Genomic DNA, 16,604 nt, shown 5'->3' with positions numbered 1-16,604 from the left:
TCAGTCTCCTTGGCCAGTTCATCCCCATTCATCAGCCTCTCAGTGTTGGAGCACTTGAAGTCTGCAATCCTCGATTCTGCTCTTCTCATTCTGGACCTCACTCATCTTACAGTTTCAAATGAACCGAGTGAGAAGAGCAGAGCCAAGGACGGGCTACTCAGGGATGCTTCTCTACCCAGCGATGGTTCCTACACATGCATCTCCACCACGAACCTCCCCCTCTACATTCCACCCAAACTTGGCCCTCTTCCAGGATTCCCCATCTCAGAGAATGACTGCACTATCCATCCCTTATATTGATTTCTGTGGGCACATCACTCTCCTTCAGTAACCATCACGAGTCTTGCTTGGTCCATTTTAAATATTTGTAGGGCCCATCAATCTCCCCACATGAGCCCCCAGCCCATCATCTTTGTCCTCCTAAATGCTCAACCCCATCTGTAATTGCTCTTCTTCAGTCTAGTCCCACACTGCACTAAAGCAGTCATTTTTTAAAGCTAGTGTCATCATGTCCCTACTTGGCTTGCTGCTTCTGCTGCTGCTAAGTCGCTTCAGTCATGTCTGACTCTGTGCGACCAAAGAGACGGTAGCCCACCAGGCTCCCCTGTCCCTGGGATTCTCCAGGCAAGAACACTGGAGTGGGTTGCCATTTCCTTCTCCAATGCATGAAAGTGAAAAGTAAAAGTGAAGTCACTCAGTCATGTCTGACTCTTCATGACCCCATGGACTGCAGCCTACCAGGCTCCTCCATCCATGGGATTCTCCAGGCTACTTGGCTTACCATGTGTCAATAGCTGCCTGCTGCTCTTAAGAAGACAATGTGCTTGTGATGCCCCATCAGGCCCTGCATGACCTGGTCCCTGTGACCTCTCCAGCCCCATTTGAGCCACTCTTGCTCTCACTCTCAACAGCAGCCAACTGACTTCTTGTGGTTCCTTCAAGAGATCATGCTCACTCCTGCCTCTGGGCTATTGCTCATGTGGTTCCTCTGCTTGGGACACCTCATGCATGCTAAGTCACTTCAGTTGTGTCTGACTTTGTGACCCCATGGACTGTAGCCCGCCAGGCTCCTCTTTCCAAGGGATTCTCCAAGCAAGAATATTGGATTGGGTTGTCATGCCCTCTTCAAGGGGATCTTCCTGACCCAGGGATCAAATTCCAGTCTCTTATGTCTCCTGCAATGGCAGGCAGGTTCTTTATCACTAGCTCTACCTGGGAAGCCCAAGTCCTGTGAAAACTCCCAACCTCCCAATGTCTGCTTTAAACTTACTTCCTTGGGAAACTTGCTTGGACTGTGTCCTGATCCTTCTCTCCCTTGAGTTAATTTTCTAGTGCTGTAATAACAGAGTATAACAACTGTGTGGCTTAAAATAATAGATGCATTGTCTCACAGTTCTAGAAGCTACAAGTTCAAAATCAAGGTGTTGTCAGGGTTGGTTCCTTCTGAGGGTTATGTGGAAGAGTCTGTGCCTCTCTCTCAGCTTCTGGTGGTTTGCTGACAATCTTTGGTGTTCCTGGGGGTGCTGTAGCAGCACCCCAGTTTCTGCTTTATCTTCACATGGCAGCCTCCCTGTGTGCATGCGTGTCCAAATTTGCCCATTTTATGGAAACACCAGACATATTGGATTGAGGGTTTGTATTCTGGGATGACCTCATCTTCTCTAAATCTACAAGGATCCTATTTCCCAATAAGCCACACTCTGAGGTACTGGGGGCTTAGGACATATGAATTTGGAGGAGGTAGAACATAATTCAACTCATAACACCCCACATTTCCAAGGTGGAGTCCTCCAGTTATATATTGTCACAGTCCTATCCTGCATTTATCTGCAAAACACTGATCACACAAGCAATAGTGTATTTATTTCCCCATAGATTGCAAATGCCATGAGGGAGCATGTCCATTTTTGTTGACCACTGCCTCTGTCTGACATGTAGCAGTCATTCAGTAAATACGCCCAGAGTGAACCAATAAATTCTGTGATCATCCAGATTGCGGACTGCATCTGAACGTGAGGAGATCAGCCTTTGTTCCTCAAGCTTACTTAGCTACTTCCTAGTGCTCCAGCTCCCGGGGCATTAAGTTATCTGAGACAAGTAGAGCTGGAGGCAGATCACAGATCATCAGTTGCTGCCTAATCTCAGTGACCTCTTGAGACTCCAGCATCATCTCCCCGTAAAGCCAAGCCCCTGTTGGAAAAATCCATGTCTAAGATTTGTTAGCATATTGTACTTTCATTTTCCAAGTGCCTCATAAGCACCCAGGACTCTTACTGAGAAGGCTGGGCTTCTCTGGGGATCTTGAAAGTAGGCCACTTCGCTAGGACCGGAATGGTTTAGCTGGGTGGTTAAGGAATGAATAAAGGAAAGGAACTTCCGGGGCCTCCGTCATCTCTAATAGTCCAAGACCCTTGTTGTTTGATAACTGTGGACGTGGTCCCTCAGTGCAGACAGAAAAGGGTTCTTAGTCCCTTAACTCTCTGACCAGCGTTTAGATCTCTACGCCACTGGCAACAGTGCGAGAGAACGCTGACGAATCCAGGTAGGTCAAAAGCCTCTCACACAGGTGGGACTATAGTCCTGTTGAACTCACCTTCCCTGTGTGCTCTCGGGAACACGTGCAGAGTGTTAAGATAGCTTAAGTTCGGGCTTTTATGTTTCATCATCTCCTGGCATGAGGAATGCTGACTGCTCTCAATGCTGGACTTTTAGAAGCTTGAACCCATTGACCTGCCACAAGTAATTACTTCTGAAAGGCTCCTGAACCAGCAAGAAGCCAGGAGGACTCACAAAGCAAAGGTGAGCAAACCCTGGAGAGGGAGGAAGCTGAGGGGCCATCCTCTTCCTGTCCTCCCTGCACAGAAGACTTCAAAGGCGGGGCAAACTATTAAGTAATGCAGAGTTAGAACTTTCTAAAGCTATCCATTCTCTCCTGGGCCTGCCTCCAATTGGAGATTATGCTTGCCTCTCAGATGAACTCTGAGCCCTTCTCTGCTACCAGGTGAAAACAGGGAGATGTTGATGAGAGAGGGGAATTTTATTGGGAAATTGGTGATTCGTAAAGCGTTAAAATTTGTGAACACTTTCCTATCCTGATTCATTTCAGAGTCACCTAGATGCTGCTGTGTGGCTATTTGATAAAAGATGTCCAGCTACTCTTAGATCCTCAAGGCCATGTTTGTGATGCTGATGACAAAACACCTGCAGAGATGGGCCCCTCCCCAAGGCTCACAGCTGCCCACAGACACTGTCCACAGACACTGTCCACAGGGCAACATAACAGGGATCTCTCAACACATTTGGCTGCCATGTCTCTTCCCCTTCCTGGCCATCCCCTGACTGCCCTTAATAACTGTCCACATCGTCCTACTGGAGTTTTTGATACACCGGGGAGGATCACTCAAGTTCTAAATAATCAACTTTCAATCCTTCCTAAACTACAGTGGACAGTATTGGACTATGGGGGTACACCCTACATAAATAGATTACCATCTCTCTAATGTCATAGTCAGACAGTTATTCAATGGCAGAAGAAGCAGAGAGAGAGAACCAGGTCTCACCAAACCAGAACACATTTCTGGAAAGACAGTTAAAGCAGCTGTTGACACAGAAAGTGACATCTTGTCAAAATGAGATATAGAAAGATATTTCCATTCAACATTTGCGAAACTCTACAGGAACTTTAAAAACAAGATGATACACATAGCAAATAGCCCCTTCGTTCACTGATAGCTTCACTAAGGACTGGTCTGGAAGCTGCAGTGCCCCTTGAGACCTTTGATGTCTCAAGAGATCTTTATGGATTATAACCAATAAACAAGATCTCACTGTTCCAAAATGGATTTCAAGTTTTGGATTGCAGAATAACCAATTACCCCTATCGTAACAAGCGTGTCATCTTTCATAGCAGGAACTGGAAAAGAAGATGCAGACTCTAATGTATCCTTCTGGGAAAAGACAATATTTACATAAGATGCAAATGCTGGAAATGAACCGTAAAAGACAAGAGGTAAATTTGAGGAGAAGAAGAGAGTCGTATTTACCAAATGTATGCTACATAATCGCTGTTCTGGCACATGAATATGTTCAGCATTCATCTCCAGACCTTACCTAGCATTTTAAATTTAGTTACTGCAGCCAAAGTTTCCTCTACTGGGATTGAGAGGAAAACATCAGGATCCCTTCTGCTACCAACTCTGTGGAGTCTTTTCTGTGTTCCATCTGTATTCCAGATGCAAGGACGCATCTGTGTCTCAAGTTTCCCTTTTTCATAACTGTTTCTTCTACCACATTTGGGCTCCAGCAGGAAAATGAGGTTAGATAATTTTTCCTGGTTTAGTTAAAAGGACAGAGGGTGAATTTGTCTTTATTTTGGTACTTGTACCTAATGAGCAAACATTCTTGCATATTCAACCATTCAGCTGTGTCTGACTCTTGGCGACCCTGTGAACTGTAGTCGGCCAGGCATTTCTGTCCATGGAATTTTTCAGACAAGAATACTGAAGTGGGTTGCCATTTCCTCCTCCAGGGTATCTTCCTGACCCAGGGATTGAAACCTAGGCATCCCTCTATAATTTAAATCATAGAATCATTTGATAAGGAAGATCTCTTGTAATAAACCCCTTTACAATCATGTTTCCTATAAATGTCATATTCCAAATTCTTCACTGTAGTCCCTGTCTTCTTCAGTTCCAAATATACCAGATGGCCTGTGAAGAAATGGTTTTACAAAGGTCTTCACCATTTTGAGACTACCGGCATGCTCCTGTTTCTCCTAACAAACCTACACATGAAGAAAGTTTCCATATCTTTTAAGAGGAAAAAGAGAACCATGTTCTACGTATCTGTCTACAGATACGTATACAATTTGTAAAGCAGCTGATTTGTTGACCTATTCTGGTGAAGGCAGTGTGAGGGGAGAACACTAACACTAGCTGGTCAATTTCAGGCACAAGTTGAACTGAAGAAAAGTCTTCACAAGGAGCCAAGAACCAATAAGCAGAAACAGAGGGACCATAAAGCCAAGAAAATCCTTCAAAGCATCCCAAGAAATGATGATGGTGACTTTCTAACCTTGTTGCCTGATGAAACCTTGAGCAGAAGTCTAGGTGAGTCATGTAATTTTTTTAGTAAATAATATATCAAGTGTTTTTAAAACTTCACCAAATAAATGTCTGATATGGATTGGGAAAGCACAGAGCTTCCCTTGGGTCCCTATTGATATTTTATCTCCTGGAATATAATGGGCCTGTTGTCATGTAGTTTGGGATGGCTGAGAAGAATAAGACTTCAGCGCTATGGTGAGATCTCTTTTTAGAAATATACTGTACTTTACATGCATGATTGCAATCCTTGCACCATCCCCAGGAGGAGAAAAAGGGCCTCATCTTGTGCTTAGAGACAGTGAAGCACGTGGAATTATCAATACATTAAACAGCACGTTGGTATCAGCTAGTTTGGCACCACATGCAGAAACTCTCTTCTCAACCACCCTCTCCCCTGCAGCCCTCTTCGCACACTCAATGTCTAATGCTCCATCCAGCATCACCATCCTCTTCAAACTTGATCATGCTGCCTCCGCTGTCTCCATGGGTGTGGCCTCTGTGCTGTCCGTCACTCAGGCCAGAGATTTGGCCCCTTTCCAGCCCTGCTGCCCCCTCTCCTGGAAGACGGTCCATCACAAAGTCCTGCTGATGTCACCTAACGCTGACTATGCCGCCATCCCGTTCCCCATGCCACCCTTAGGTCAGCATGTCACACCAGGGCTATTGCCATAGCCCCCTGACTATCTCCTATCTCAGGTCCTACTTTCCTTCCATCAACCCTTCACCTCGGTGGTCCCCAGACCACCAGCACCAGCATTACCTGGGAACCAGTCAGGGCTCCAGGCAGAGCGACTGAATCAGAAACTGTAGGGAGGGGGCCCAGCAGTCTAACAACTCATCTCCCCGCCATGATTCCAACACCCCTAAAGTTGAAGAACTACTGCTCCACTTGGTGATCAAAGTGTTGTCCATAGACTAGCAGCATCTAATCACCTAGGAGTTGATTAGAAACACAGAATTTCAGGTCCCATCCCAGACCTACACAATCAAGATCTGCATTTTATCAAAATGATTCTCAAGCACAATAAAGTTCTAGAAGCACTGCACTATTACCAGGATAATTTTATGAAATGCCAATCTGACCATTGGCAGAATCCTTCAGTGAGTCTCCATCAGCCTGAGGACAAAGTCTGAACTCCTTACCCTGATACCCTAAGCCTTCAGAGTCCGTACACTGCCTACCTTTATGGCTTCATCTCCTACTATTATCATATCCAGTCCCCATACTCCAGCCAGGCCAGGTTGCCGAGTGGCCCCAGATGGCTCTGTGATTTCCAACAGACATTTGTATTCACAAACTGTGCTGTATCACCCCATCAATTAGAGTCTCGTTAAGTTTTCACTGTATGTACTCTCCCGGAGCAAGCCCATCACTGCAAATCCAGGTATTGTTCACACACACAGAGCTCTCTGTGCTCTGGGCCAATCCCCTGTCTGCAAGACTGAGCGCTGACAGAGCAACAGAAATGCTGGCTGTTTCTCTGGAGGTCTTGAGCTTCTAAGATACAGTCCAGCTGAAAGAGATACTGCCACTGCTCAGGAAAACAAAATACCTGATCAATGAGTTAATTAAACAAGAAAAAGCTGAATAATTGAAAATCTACTTGGAGCGTTTATCTAACCTATACTCCTGAGTTGCAGGATGAAATCTGGTGTAGTAGTAGTAGTAGTATGTAGTAGTCACATAGATGAACAACTTTTACCATTTAAAAATATTGGCGAAACCACCAAGAAACATACCTCAGCTAAAGTTGAACACTTTGAGTCATTGCTTGAGATCAGGCTGGAAAAAAAAAAAAAAACAACAATGCTGGCGAAGTCTTTGGAAGACTGTGTCACATGGAGAAGGGGAGTTCTCCTCTACCCTCCTGATATTTTTTTTTTTAAACTGCTTCATTTTGTTCCAGCTAAAGTTTATGAAGTGCTTACTCTAAGCCAGGCAAAATGGCCCACCTTTAACATGAATTATCACATTTAAGCTTCACACAACCTCTAAGGCAGGAGTTACTATTAGCTCCCACGAGACAAATCAGGATTCAAGGCCTGGTCTTTCTGACTCCAAAGGGTGCACTCCCACCCACCCCCTTGTTTAGCCTCATCAGGACTCTAGTGGCCCAGAGCTCTGCCCAGGACAACCTTGGGAAAGTCTGCAAATGCAGTTTGTGATTCCCTCCACCCTCTCTCTCAAAAGCAGGCTTCCCTCTGCAAAACCTATAGAACTCACCACTCTGCAGGCACATGTTCAAGCAGTGATTCCTTTTTACTTATTCTCAAGTAGCATCTTTGATTTCTTTCTCTGTTTCTGAAAGCAGTTTACTTTGCTTTCTCCTAAAAATGGAATGTAGCCAGACCATAGACTTCCGTGGGCATGCTACTAGTCAGGGTCTGGTACCTCTTCACCTAGCTCCTCTTATTTAAGGCTCTATTTGTTCAGTTTTGTTCCCTCTTTTGGAAGGGAGGATGAGAGTTTCGGGTCCCTTGTGAGATTAAAAACGAGTTTTTGTTTTTCCTGGTGCTTCTTTAAAATGAAATCATGCATGCTTTGCTTATATTTTACATATACTTACATAGTAAGTTACATGTGCTGCTGCTAAGTCACATCAGTCATGTCCGACTCTGTGAGACCCCATAGACAGCAGCCCACCAGGCTCCCGTCCCTGGGATTCTCCAGGCAAGAATACTGGAGTGGGTGGCCATGCTATCTGTGTAATATGTAATGATACATGACTTACAGAGTGAACATCACCCTTTTAGGCAGGCAATTCTGCGAGTTTTAACATATTAATGTGGCTCCTACGCTTTCCAGAAGCCATGATATGAATCTAGTGAGGAGAAAAAGCACTGGACTTGTAATCAAAATCCTTTATTTGAATCCTGACAGTACATTACTCAATGTAAGCTCTGTAGGAGCCAGGAGCTTTTCTTATTACTAGGAGAGTACCAGGTACATAGTAGCCTCTTGATAAATATTAGCTATATATTTCTTCATATAGCTTTATTCTACAGAAAGGTTGTAGCTAACTTCCAGTTGTCTAACCTCTGTGAACCTGTTTCCACATTTGTAAAATGGGAATAAAACATTGTGTCTACCATGCAGAGTTTATGTAAATTTCAAATATTATAATGTGTAAAAACACATATAAAATATAAAGTATCATATGAATATGGACAAAACTGAAGAAATATGAAACTGATGTCTTACAGCAGAAATAAGATATGCTTCAGGGGAAGTGTCACTCTACATACATCATTTGAATGTCACCTTCACAATTCTGGTCTTACCTGGTCACTTGTACTATGATTTACTTAGTATTTTCCTTTAAGGTATCTTGCTTAGTTTTATTTTTAAAATTTATCTTTGCTGTGAATCAGCTGTAACCTGAAATTCTCATCTTCCTTTCCAAAAGAGGGAACAAAAATGAACAAACAGAGCCTTAAATAAGAGGAGCTGGGTGCAGAGGTGCCAGAACCTGAGTAGTAGAATGCCCACGGAAGTCTATGTTCTGGATATGTTCCATTTTTAGGAGGAAAAAAATGGGTTATGGGTTTGATAGTGGCAGTAACATTTTTCTAAAATACATATTATAAAATACATAACCATCAGAAAATTTTAATATTTTGTACGATCCTTGTACTACCTAAATCATTCCCTATTTTTCCCTACTGGCCTGTTTCTTTCCTCTCTCAAGACTAACTTTTCAAAATAATTATTTATTTGGCTTCACTGGGTCTTAGTTGTGGCACATGGAATCTTTAGCTGCAGCATGTGGTATCTAGTTTCCTGACCAGGAATCAAATCCAGGCCCCCTGCACTGGAAGCGCAGACTTTTAGCAACTGGACCACCAGGGAAGTCCTGTCTCTCTCCAAATTCATTTTGAAGTATCAATAGGATACACTTTCCTCTACTTTGCTCACCCAAAATCTATTTAGGTTTTAAACATTGTATTTCTCTCTTTTCTTAAGTCTAGCAACCATAAAGAATCCAACAGGGATTTATCAAAGTGTAACAAGTATAAGACATCTAGCTAAGAAGTTCTCAAAATTTAAGGCTCTTGGAGAAGGCAATGGCACCCCACTTCAGTACTTTTGCCTAGAAAATCCCATGGACGGAGGAGCCTGGTAGGCTGCAGTCTATGGGATCACTTCACTTTCACTTTTCACTTTCATGCATTGGAGAAGGAAATGGCAACCCACTCCAGTGTTCTTGCCTGGAGAATCCCAGGGACGGGAAGCCTGGTGGGCTGCCGTCTGTGGGGTCGCACAGAGTCGGACACGACTGAAGTGACTTAGCAGCAGCAGCAGCATTCTTGCCTGGAAAATCCCATGGACGGAGGAGCCTGGTGGGCTACAAGTCCACGGGGTTGCTGAGGGTTGGACACGACTGAGAGACTTCACTTTCACTTTTCACTTTCATGCATTGGAGGAAGAAATGGCAACGCACCCCAGTGTTCTTTCCTGGAGAATCCCAGGGACGGGGGAGCCTGGTGGGCTGCCGTCCATGGGGTCACGCAGAGTTGGACACGACTGAAGTGACTTAGCAGCAGAAGCAGCATACAAAAATTTGTATACAGTGCTTTGCTAGTGACTTAAGGGATTTTCAAGGATAATACTGAACATGTGACTTTTGCCTCACATGCTAACTGAAACATCATAACACCAAGAGTGTCGGGAGACTCAAGCTATTGTTAATATTACGTTAGATTCCACCATTACCAGTCTCTTCTTGTTTCTAATTCCCTGTCTCTAGTCCACAGAAAATCCTTATTCTCAGTCTGAGTGATGTTTCTAATATTCTGGGCTCATCTGTAGAGCAGAGATGATTGACAACTCCAGGCCCCAATGAATGAAGCCTTTCCCAGGTCCTATTTATCAATATTTCCCACCTTCCAAAATTCTCTGATGGCTCACTTGTTCATTCCTTTATTTACTCATTCAACAAATATTTACTGAACTGGATAGGTGTGGTACTTACAATAGCACAGACAATGAACAAAAGAAAGTCCAATGAGAATACAACTAGAGACCTAATAATCTGAGGAGTTGGACAGTTTCTATGAGAAAGTGGCATTTAAGCTGAGATGGAAGTAGCTGAACGATGGGAGCAGGTGAGCACATGAGTGTGATGTCCAAGTGCTGTGACATCCAAAAGTGTGGTCAGTATCTGCATGTACGAACGCCCTTGGGTGGGAAGGAGGCTGCCAGACTCTAGACACCAGTCAGAGAAGAGAGATTCAGACAGAGAGTGACTGGAGATGGTTCTGGAGGCATAGTGAGAGACCAGTGCATGCAGGGTCTTATAAATCATGTCAAATAAAGACTTTGAACTCTATCTTAAGATTCAATGGGAAGCCACTGAAAGGGCAGGTTAGTCAACTAACAGGTTCGTATTTTCAATATTACTCTGTTTCAACTGTGGTGAATGGATGGGAGAGGAATGCAAAAGGATGTGGGGAGACAGGTTAGAAGTACACAGCAGTAGTGCAAGATAGAGGTGGTGTCTGGACCAGGAGAGAAGGGTGACAATGAGGAGCAAGAGAAAGAGCAAGATACAAGATATGTAGCCACCAGTTAGAGAAGAGACATTCAGATAGAGAGTGACTGGAGATGGCTCTGCAGGAGTGGTGAACACCTGGTGATGAATTATACGTAGAGCATGGAGACAGTGAGGTGGCCAGGAGGTGCTGGGGCAAAGCTGGGACCATAGGCTAGGGTAACAAGGAGAAGAGGCAGGTGTAAGACAGAAAAAGAAGATGAAGCTGACATATGGCCAGGAGACAAAGAGGAGGAGTCCAGTTATACCAAAAAAAAAAAAAAAGTGTATTTCAGGAGACAGATTAGGGCTGCAGGCATAAATTAACTCTAGCTTTCTGTCACTACTATGTATATACACAGTGCTCGTAAGTACAACATTCAAGGGGAGAGCAGGGAAGCCCCTCAGTGAGGCTGAAAGGAAACTCATGAATCATAAGGCGTGAATCCTCACATTGAAATGTTTGATTATCCTTTGTAAAAATATGCAATTTCAGACATCAAGGGCTTAAATAAAATATGCCATAAGATTTGATAAACAATGATCATTCAGAAAATATCTAGAAAGTTGTGCCTGATTCTTCCATAGGGGGAAATCTGGACTTTGACCTAGGATGATTTTCCAAATTTGAAAATGGTCACTAAGATTTTTTTTTTTTCTTAAAATCTTTCTTTGAATAAGGCTGTGTGTGCTGTTCTGAAGTGCATTCTAAAAGGGTATTAGGTACTACTTTAAAAAAAAGCAGAAGTAAAGACATATATGTGTAAAATCCAACACCAAAAAATAAATCTATTCCCCAAAGAATAGATGGTAAAATAAATGCCTGACCCTTTGAGCTCTCTAGTTCTGTAGGTCTGGGATGCAACCCAGGCTACTGTGTTTCTGAAAGTCTCCATAGTTAAATCTGATGTGAAGGCAGAGCTGATTGAGGGTTAGGAAAATGGAATAGTGTGCCTAGGCCATAGTAGATGTTCAATAAGTAGCTCCAGGCAACATCATCTGTGCAATACTCTTGCCAAAACAATTTAACCTTAAGTTAATCACAAGGGAACAATCAGAGAAAGCCTAAATTTAGGGTCATTCTACCAAATAATTGACCCTGTGTTCTTTCAAATACCTGTGTTAGGAAAAAGGAAGGTAATGAAGAGGAGGAAGAAAACATCCAGGAAGAGGAGGGGGAAAATCAGTAAGAAAGTGGGGAGCGGGGAGCAAGAAACAAGAAGGAGAAAAAGGAGGAGGGGAAGAGATGGGGAGAGAATAAAGGAGTGTGGAAAGGAAGGAAGGAAAAGAGAAGAAAGAAAAGGATGGGAGAAAGTTCTTGGATTAAAGGAGACTAACCGATAAGAAAATGCAACACATATTCCCAGATTAGATCCTGTACTTAAAAAATAAAATGCAAACAGGCAAACAAAAAATAGTTACAAAGAGCATCACTGAGATAAGCATGGATATTTGAATACAGACCGGATATCAGAAAACAGCATTTTATCAATGTCATATATTCTAAGTGTAATAATTGTATTGTGATTATACAGAAAATTTCCCATCTTCTTAGGGGATTTGTGGTGCTGTATTTGGGGAGGAAGTGACTCTGCAACTAATTCTCAAGTGGCTCAGCTCAAGACGTGTGTGTGTGTGTGTGTACACATATACATATTGTGACATAATGTTGATGAGCTGGAGTGTATAAAAGTGTATTGTACCATCTTGTGATTTTCAGAAGATTAGAAAGTTTTATAAATAGCAAGAAAAACATTTTACATGCTTACAGAAACACCAGGTGAAATCCTTTATGTATATATGTGTGTGTGGATGTGTAGATTATTTTGTATTCATAAAAACCCAAGCTTAAACAAATACATCATTGTCTGGGGTAAAAATAAATTAAATGGACTTTCAATTCTTTGTAGGAAATACACAGAATGCAGACTTTCTGGAACATCAAGCAAGGAATGACCACTGTCCCAGGAAAATTGGCAAAATGGAAATATGGCTCCGTGAACAGGAGGCCCGGGGAGAGCTTCTCTGGGACAGCTCCAGCTCTGACTCAGATGAGTCGGGGAAAGTAGAGAAAAAAAAAAGAGCACTGGTGAGAACTAAGACAGAAAGAATCCAACATTTTGATGAGTTTTTTGATTAAGAATAATAATAGTTAATACTATTCACTAATTAGTTACTGAATGTATTGGAAGCTTTCTTTCCTTTAAAAATTCCTCAAGGTAGTATATGAATTATTCTAAGAACACCAATTCACTTTCTTTTCATTTGAAATCCTAAGATTAAAGGTGCGAGATATATTTTAATATATTAGTACCATATAACCCACTGCCTCAAAACTTAGGGACTTAACTAGCAGCCACGTATTGTCCCACTTTTCTGTGGGTTGCTGGGCTCAGTTGGGTGGTTCTTCTGTTGGTCTCCTTTGAAGCCTTTCATGCCATGGAAGCTGGATGGCAGGTAGGACTGGAGTCATCTGGAAACTCAACAAGGACACTGACAGCTGGAGTTCACCCCCACGCTGTATCATCCCAGAGCCTCCTTACATGGATTTCCTGAGTGCTCTCTCCTGGAGGGTAGTCAATTTGCTTTTATGTCAGCCCAGGGCTCCCAAAAGCAGACGTTTCCAGAGGAGGGAGAGAAAGCTGCCAATCTTAACTCTAATCCGATCATGGACCCCCATACTCTGTTGACTACTGCAAGTCATAGGCCAGGTCACAGGCAATGATAAAGGGGCTATGCAGGGCAGCAATTCCGAAGTGTGGTCTACTGGGGTACACCTTTGAGACATGGCACCCCACCATATCTTTAAAAGCAAATCATATCTTCTAAAACAAACAGATGAGAGAGTAGATTTAATAGAAATAAAAATGACTTTCTAAAGAAAATCACAGGATGCTGCATTAGACACTAAGCTCACTTAAGTCACTTTCTTGTGAGTTATAAACTTTTTATCTCATAACAAAGAGGCTATAGGAAAAATGTAAAGTTATGAAATTAGATGCTTGCTCCTTGGAAAGAAAAGCTATGACAAACCGAGACAGCATATTAAAAAGCAGAGACATCAGTTTGCTGACAAAGGTCCATATAGTCAAAACTATGGTTTTTTCCAGTAGTCATGTATGGACGTGAGAGCAGTACCATAAAAAAGGCTGCATGCCGAAGAACTGATGCTTTAAAACTGTGGTGCTGGAGAAGACTCTTGAGAGTCCCTTGGGCAGCAAGATATCAAACCAGTCAATCCTAAAGGAAGTCAACCCTGAATATTCATTAGAAGGACTGATGCTGAAACTCCAATACTTTGGCCACTTGATGTGAAGAGCTGACTCATTGGAAAAGGCCCTGATGCTGGGAAAGATTGAAGGCAAAAAGAGAAGGGGGTGGCAGAGGATGAGATGTTTAGATAGCATCATGGACTCAATGGACATGAATCTGAGCAAACTCCAGAGGTAGTGGAGGACAGAGGAGCTTGGCATGCTGCAGTCCGTGGGGTAGCAAAGAATTGGACACAACTTAGCAACTGAACAACAATAAAAAAATGTTAAGTGTGGAAGGTCACTGTGAATTAAAGCTCAAAATTAAATGGAGATCTCTTAGATTATGATATAGACCTTAGAAATTTACAAAAGGACACTTAGAAGTGTTCAATCCAAAAGTTATATTCTCAAAAATTAGATTTTTTAACCTTTTAAACAATCTGCTCTATTCAGATTTTACCAGTTAATGCACTCATGTGTGTGTGTGTATTTATTTCTGTGAAGTTTTATCACATGTATGGATTCATGTGAGCAACAGCATGATCAGACACACAGCAGTTCTATCAATAGAATCCCTTGCGCTATTTAAAGGCCCTCCCGCAAAGGAAGTTTTCAGGCAATTTCAAGAACTTCTTTTGTATAAAACTAGACTCCACTTTTAGCAACACCTAAAAATATTTTAAGCATCCAGAAGCCTCTAAGAATTCAGTGAACTTTAAAACAAAGTGAAAGAAAAATTCTCTTTTAAGCTTTCTCTAGGAAACTTCCAAACCAAAAACAGTAGAGAGAAACACCCTCTAACTTTGACATTCAGTACATTCAGATCAGTCACTAAGAAGATGAAAACTTCTATGTCAGGGGACACACACTCATGTTTCTTCTAAGGACAGAAGTCAATTAATTAGGTCATCTCTGGGCATTTTTACTCCCAGTTCTTTGCAAGTAGTATACTTTTTCTTTGGTAGGTAGAAAGCATATTTCCTACAGAGGAATGCATAGATTGTTTGACCACTCAGTCTTTTTGGAAAAGTAAGAACCTTTTTTTTTTTTTAATTGAAGTACAGTTTAGTTAGTTTCAGGTGCAGGGTTTTTTCCTAGATCTTGGAATTTATACAACTAAATCGATAGCATAAATTAGACATTGTCTTGAGATACAGGAACTAGACACATATGTGTACTGGTGAGGATAACACGGCTCAAAGTATTTCTTGAACTTCAGAGAATGTTAGCAGCAAAAGAAATAAACCATGATGCTTTCTCTGTTTATTTGCCTGCTCTGTGTGGAATTCTCACCCAATCTTAAATTCAAGAATTTTAAATTATAATAACAGTGATATTAATCATTGCTAATGTGCACTGTTCACGGTGGGTCAAGAACTCTCCAGATGCTTTTCATATATAATTCTCACGACAATTTTGTGGGTTACCCCTGTTTTATAGATGACGAAACTGAGGCGCTGAGAGGTTAACTAACCTTCCAGGGTCACCCAGCAGAACAGCGTGTTTCTGAGCAGACTGTTGCTTACCAGAAGGGACCTGATGCGAGTCAGGAGCACTTCCCTCCTCTCCCTAATTTTACCTCAGCTCACCAGTGACTTTCTGTATCGTTCCACATTTCTTTTCAGTTACTTGTTTTTTGGTGTTGGAGCAGAATACTACTGCACTAGAAAAGGTATGAGCTTTCTTTTAAAAAGAAATGCCTCGGAGCCCAGGTGCTTAACTGTGGGCATAGGGCAGGATAAGAGCACTGAGGAACAAATGCTTCAGAAACAAGAAACTTCAGGAGGGGAAGTTTCCAGGAGTGAGGGGCACAGAGAGGCAGATGAGAGAGTAAAGGCAAACTTAACTGTCTTTACAACTTGGCCTGGGAGCAGGATCAGTGAGCAACCCCACCGGATGCCCCATCCAGGAGGGAACTCAGGGGTGCACTGTGGCCTGGGCCAGAGAGTGGTGGTTCTCAGAGCCGGCGCTGGAAGCGCCTGGCAAGTGACCAAACACGTAGCAACAGGTAAGGACTCATGGGCCCACCAGAGCTCTGGCACTAGGTTGGCGTCTCCCTTTTTAAGCTCCTCCCCATGAATCTAACATGCAGCTAAGGCTGAAAACCACAGCTTCACTGCTATCAACACGCTACTGCAGCAGATACACCGACTTCTATCTTTAAAAGCAGCAGCTTCTGAGGTAATTTTTAAAGGTAAGGACATGAGGCCTGGAGCTTCACACACAGTAAGAGGTTGTTCGTTTTGTTGGTAATTGTCTGAAAACAGCAATCCTTTACTTAATCTTGAATTTGTTCAGGGGCAGTGCAGGGCCATCAGTAAACACAGCTGCTACTGCTGGTAAAAGCTATAAAATTAAGCCTCAAGGCAAAGTTGTCAATTTTCTCCAACAGAAAATCTCAGCTTTGAGGGGAGCTGGGGAAGGCTTGTCTATGGCCAAATACATGCTTTCTCTTAGGAAAATAACATTCTTGCTCTGAATTTTTCATGAGAAAGAGAAGTCTTTTGGGGACGCTTTTGAAAATGTGTTTTTACTCAATTATTATTATTTTTTTGTGCAGAGGGTCATTCTTGTTCATCTATTTTGATGATAATTCTGAGTTACTGTACAGGGAGTTAATTGAAGATGACTCTTCATGGAGTCACCTATGAAATAGTTTTGTAAACAAAAAAGATAATCTTTTCTGTTCACACAGAGCCATTAGAGACAGAAAA

The 16,604-nt window shown here is 42.5% G+C and overlaps 1 protein-coding gene across 3 annotated transcripts in view; it reads left to right on the top strand.

Moving 5' to 3' along the window:
- CCDC198 (coiled-coil domain containing 198) overlaps nt 1–15,153 on the top strand; it is a 31,449-nt gene extending 16,296 nt beyond the window's left edge. For 2 of the 3 annotated variants that reach the window (XM_019968975.2, XM_070797651.1), the window contains exons 3-6: nt 2,713–2,799; nt 3,911–4,009; nt 4,949–5,108; nt 12,547–15,153. In XM_019968975.2, the coding sequence (XP_019824534.2) occupies nt 2,713–2,799; nt 3,911–4,009; nt 4,949–5,108; nt 12,547–12,776 (576 nt within the window). In that variant the 3' untranslated portion in view covers nt 12,777–15,153. Of the gene's footprint in view, nt 1–2,712; nt 2,800–3,907; nt 4,010–4,948; nt 5,109–12,546 lie in introns of all 3 variants that reach the window. The other variant, XM_019968974.2, reaches the window with a different exon arrangement.
- Nucleotides 15,154–16,604: the final 1,451 nt, after the last annotated feature.

This window comes from Bos indicus, chromosome 10, assembly GCF_029378745.1.
Source record: "Bos indicus isolate NIAB-ARS_2022 breed Sahiwal x Tharparkar chromosome 10, NIAB-ARS_B.indTharparkar_mat_pri_1.0, whole genome shotgun sequence".
NCBI classification, from domain to species: Eukaryota; Metazoa; Chordata; class Mammalia; order Artiodactyla; family Bovidae; genus Bos; species Bos indicus.
The sequence above is the reverse complement of the archived record's forward strand: the minus strand, read 5'-3'. Positions and strand labels throughout refer to the sequence as shown.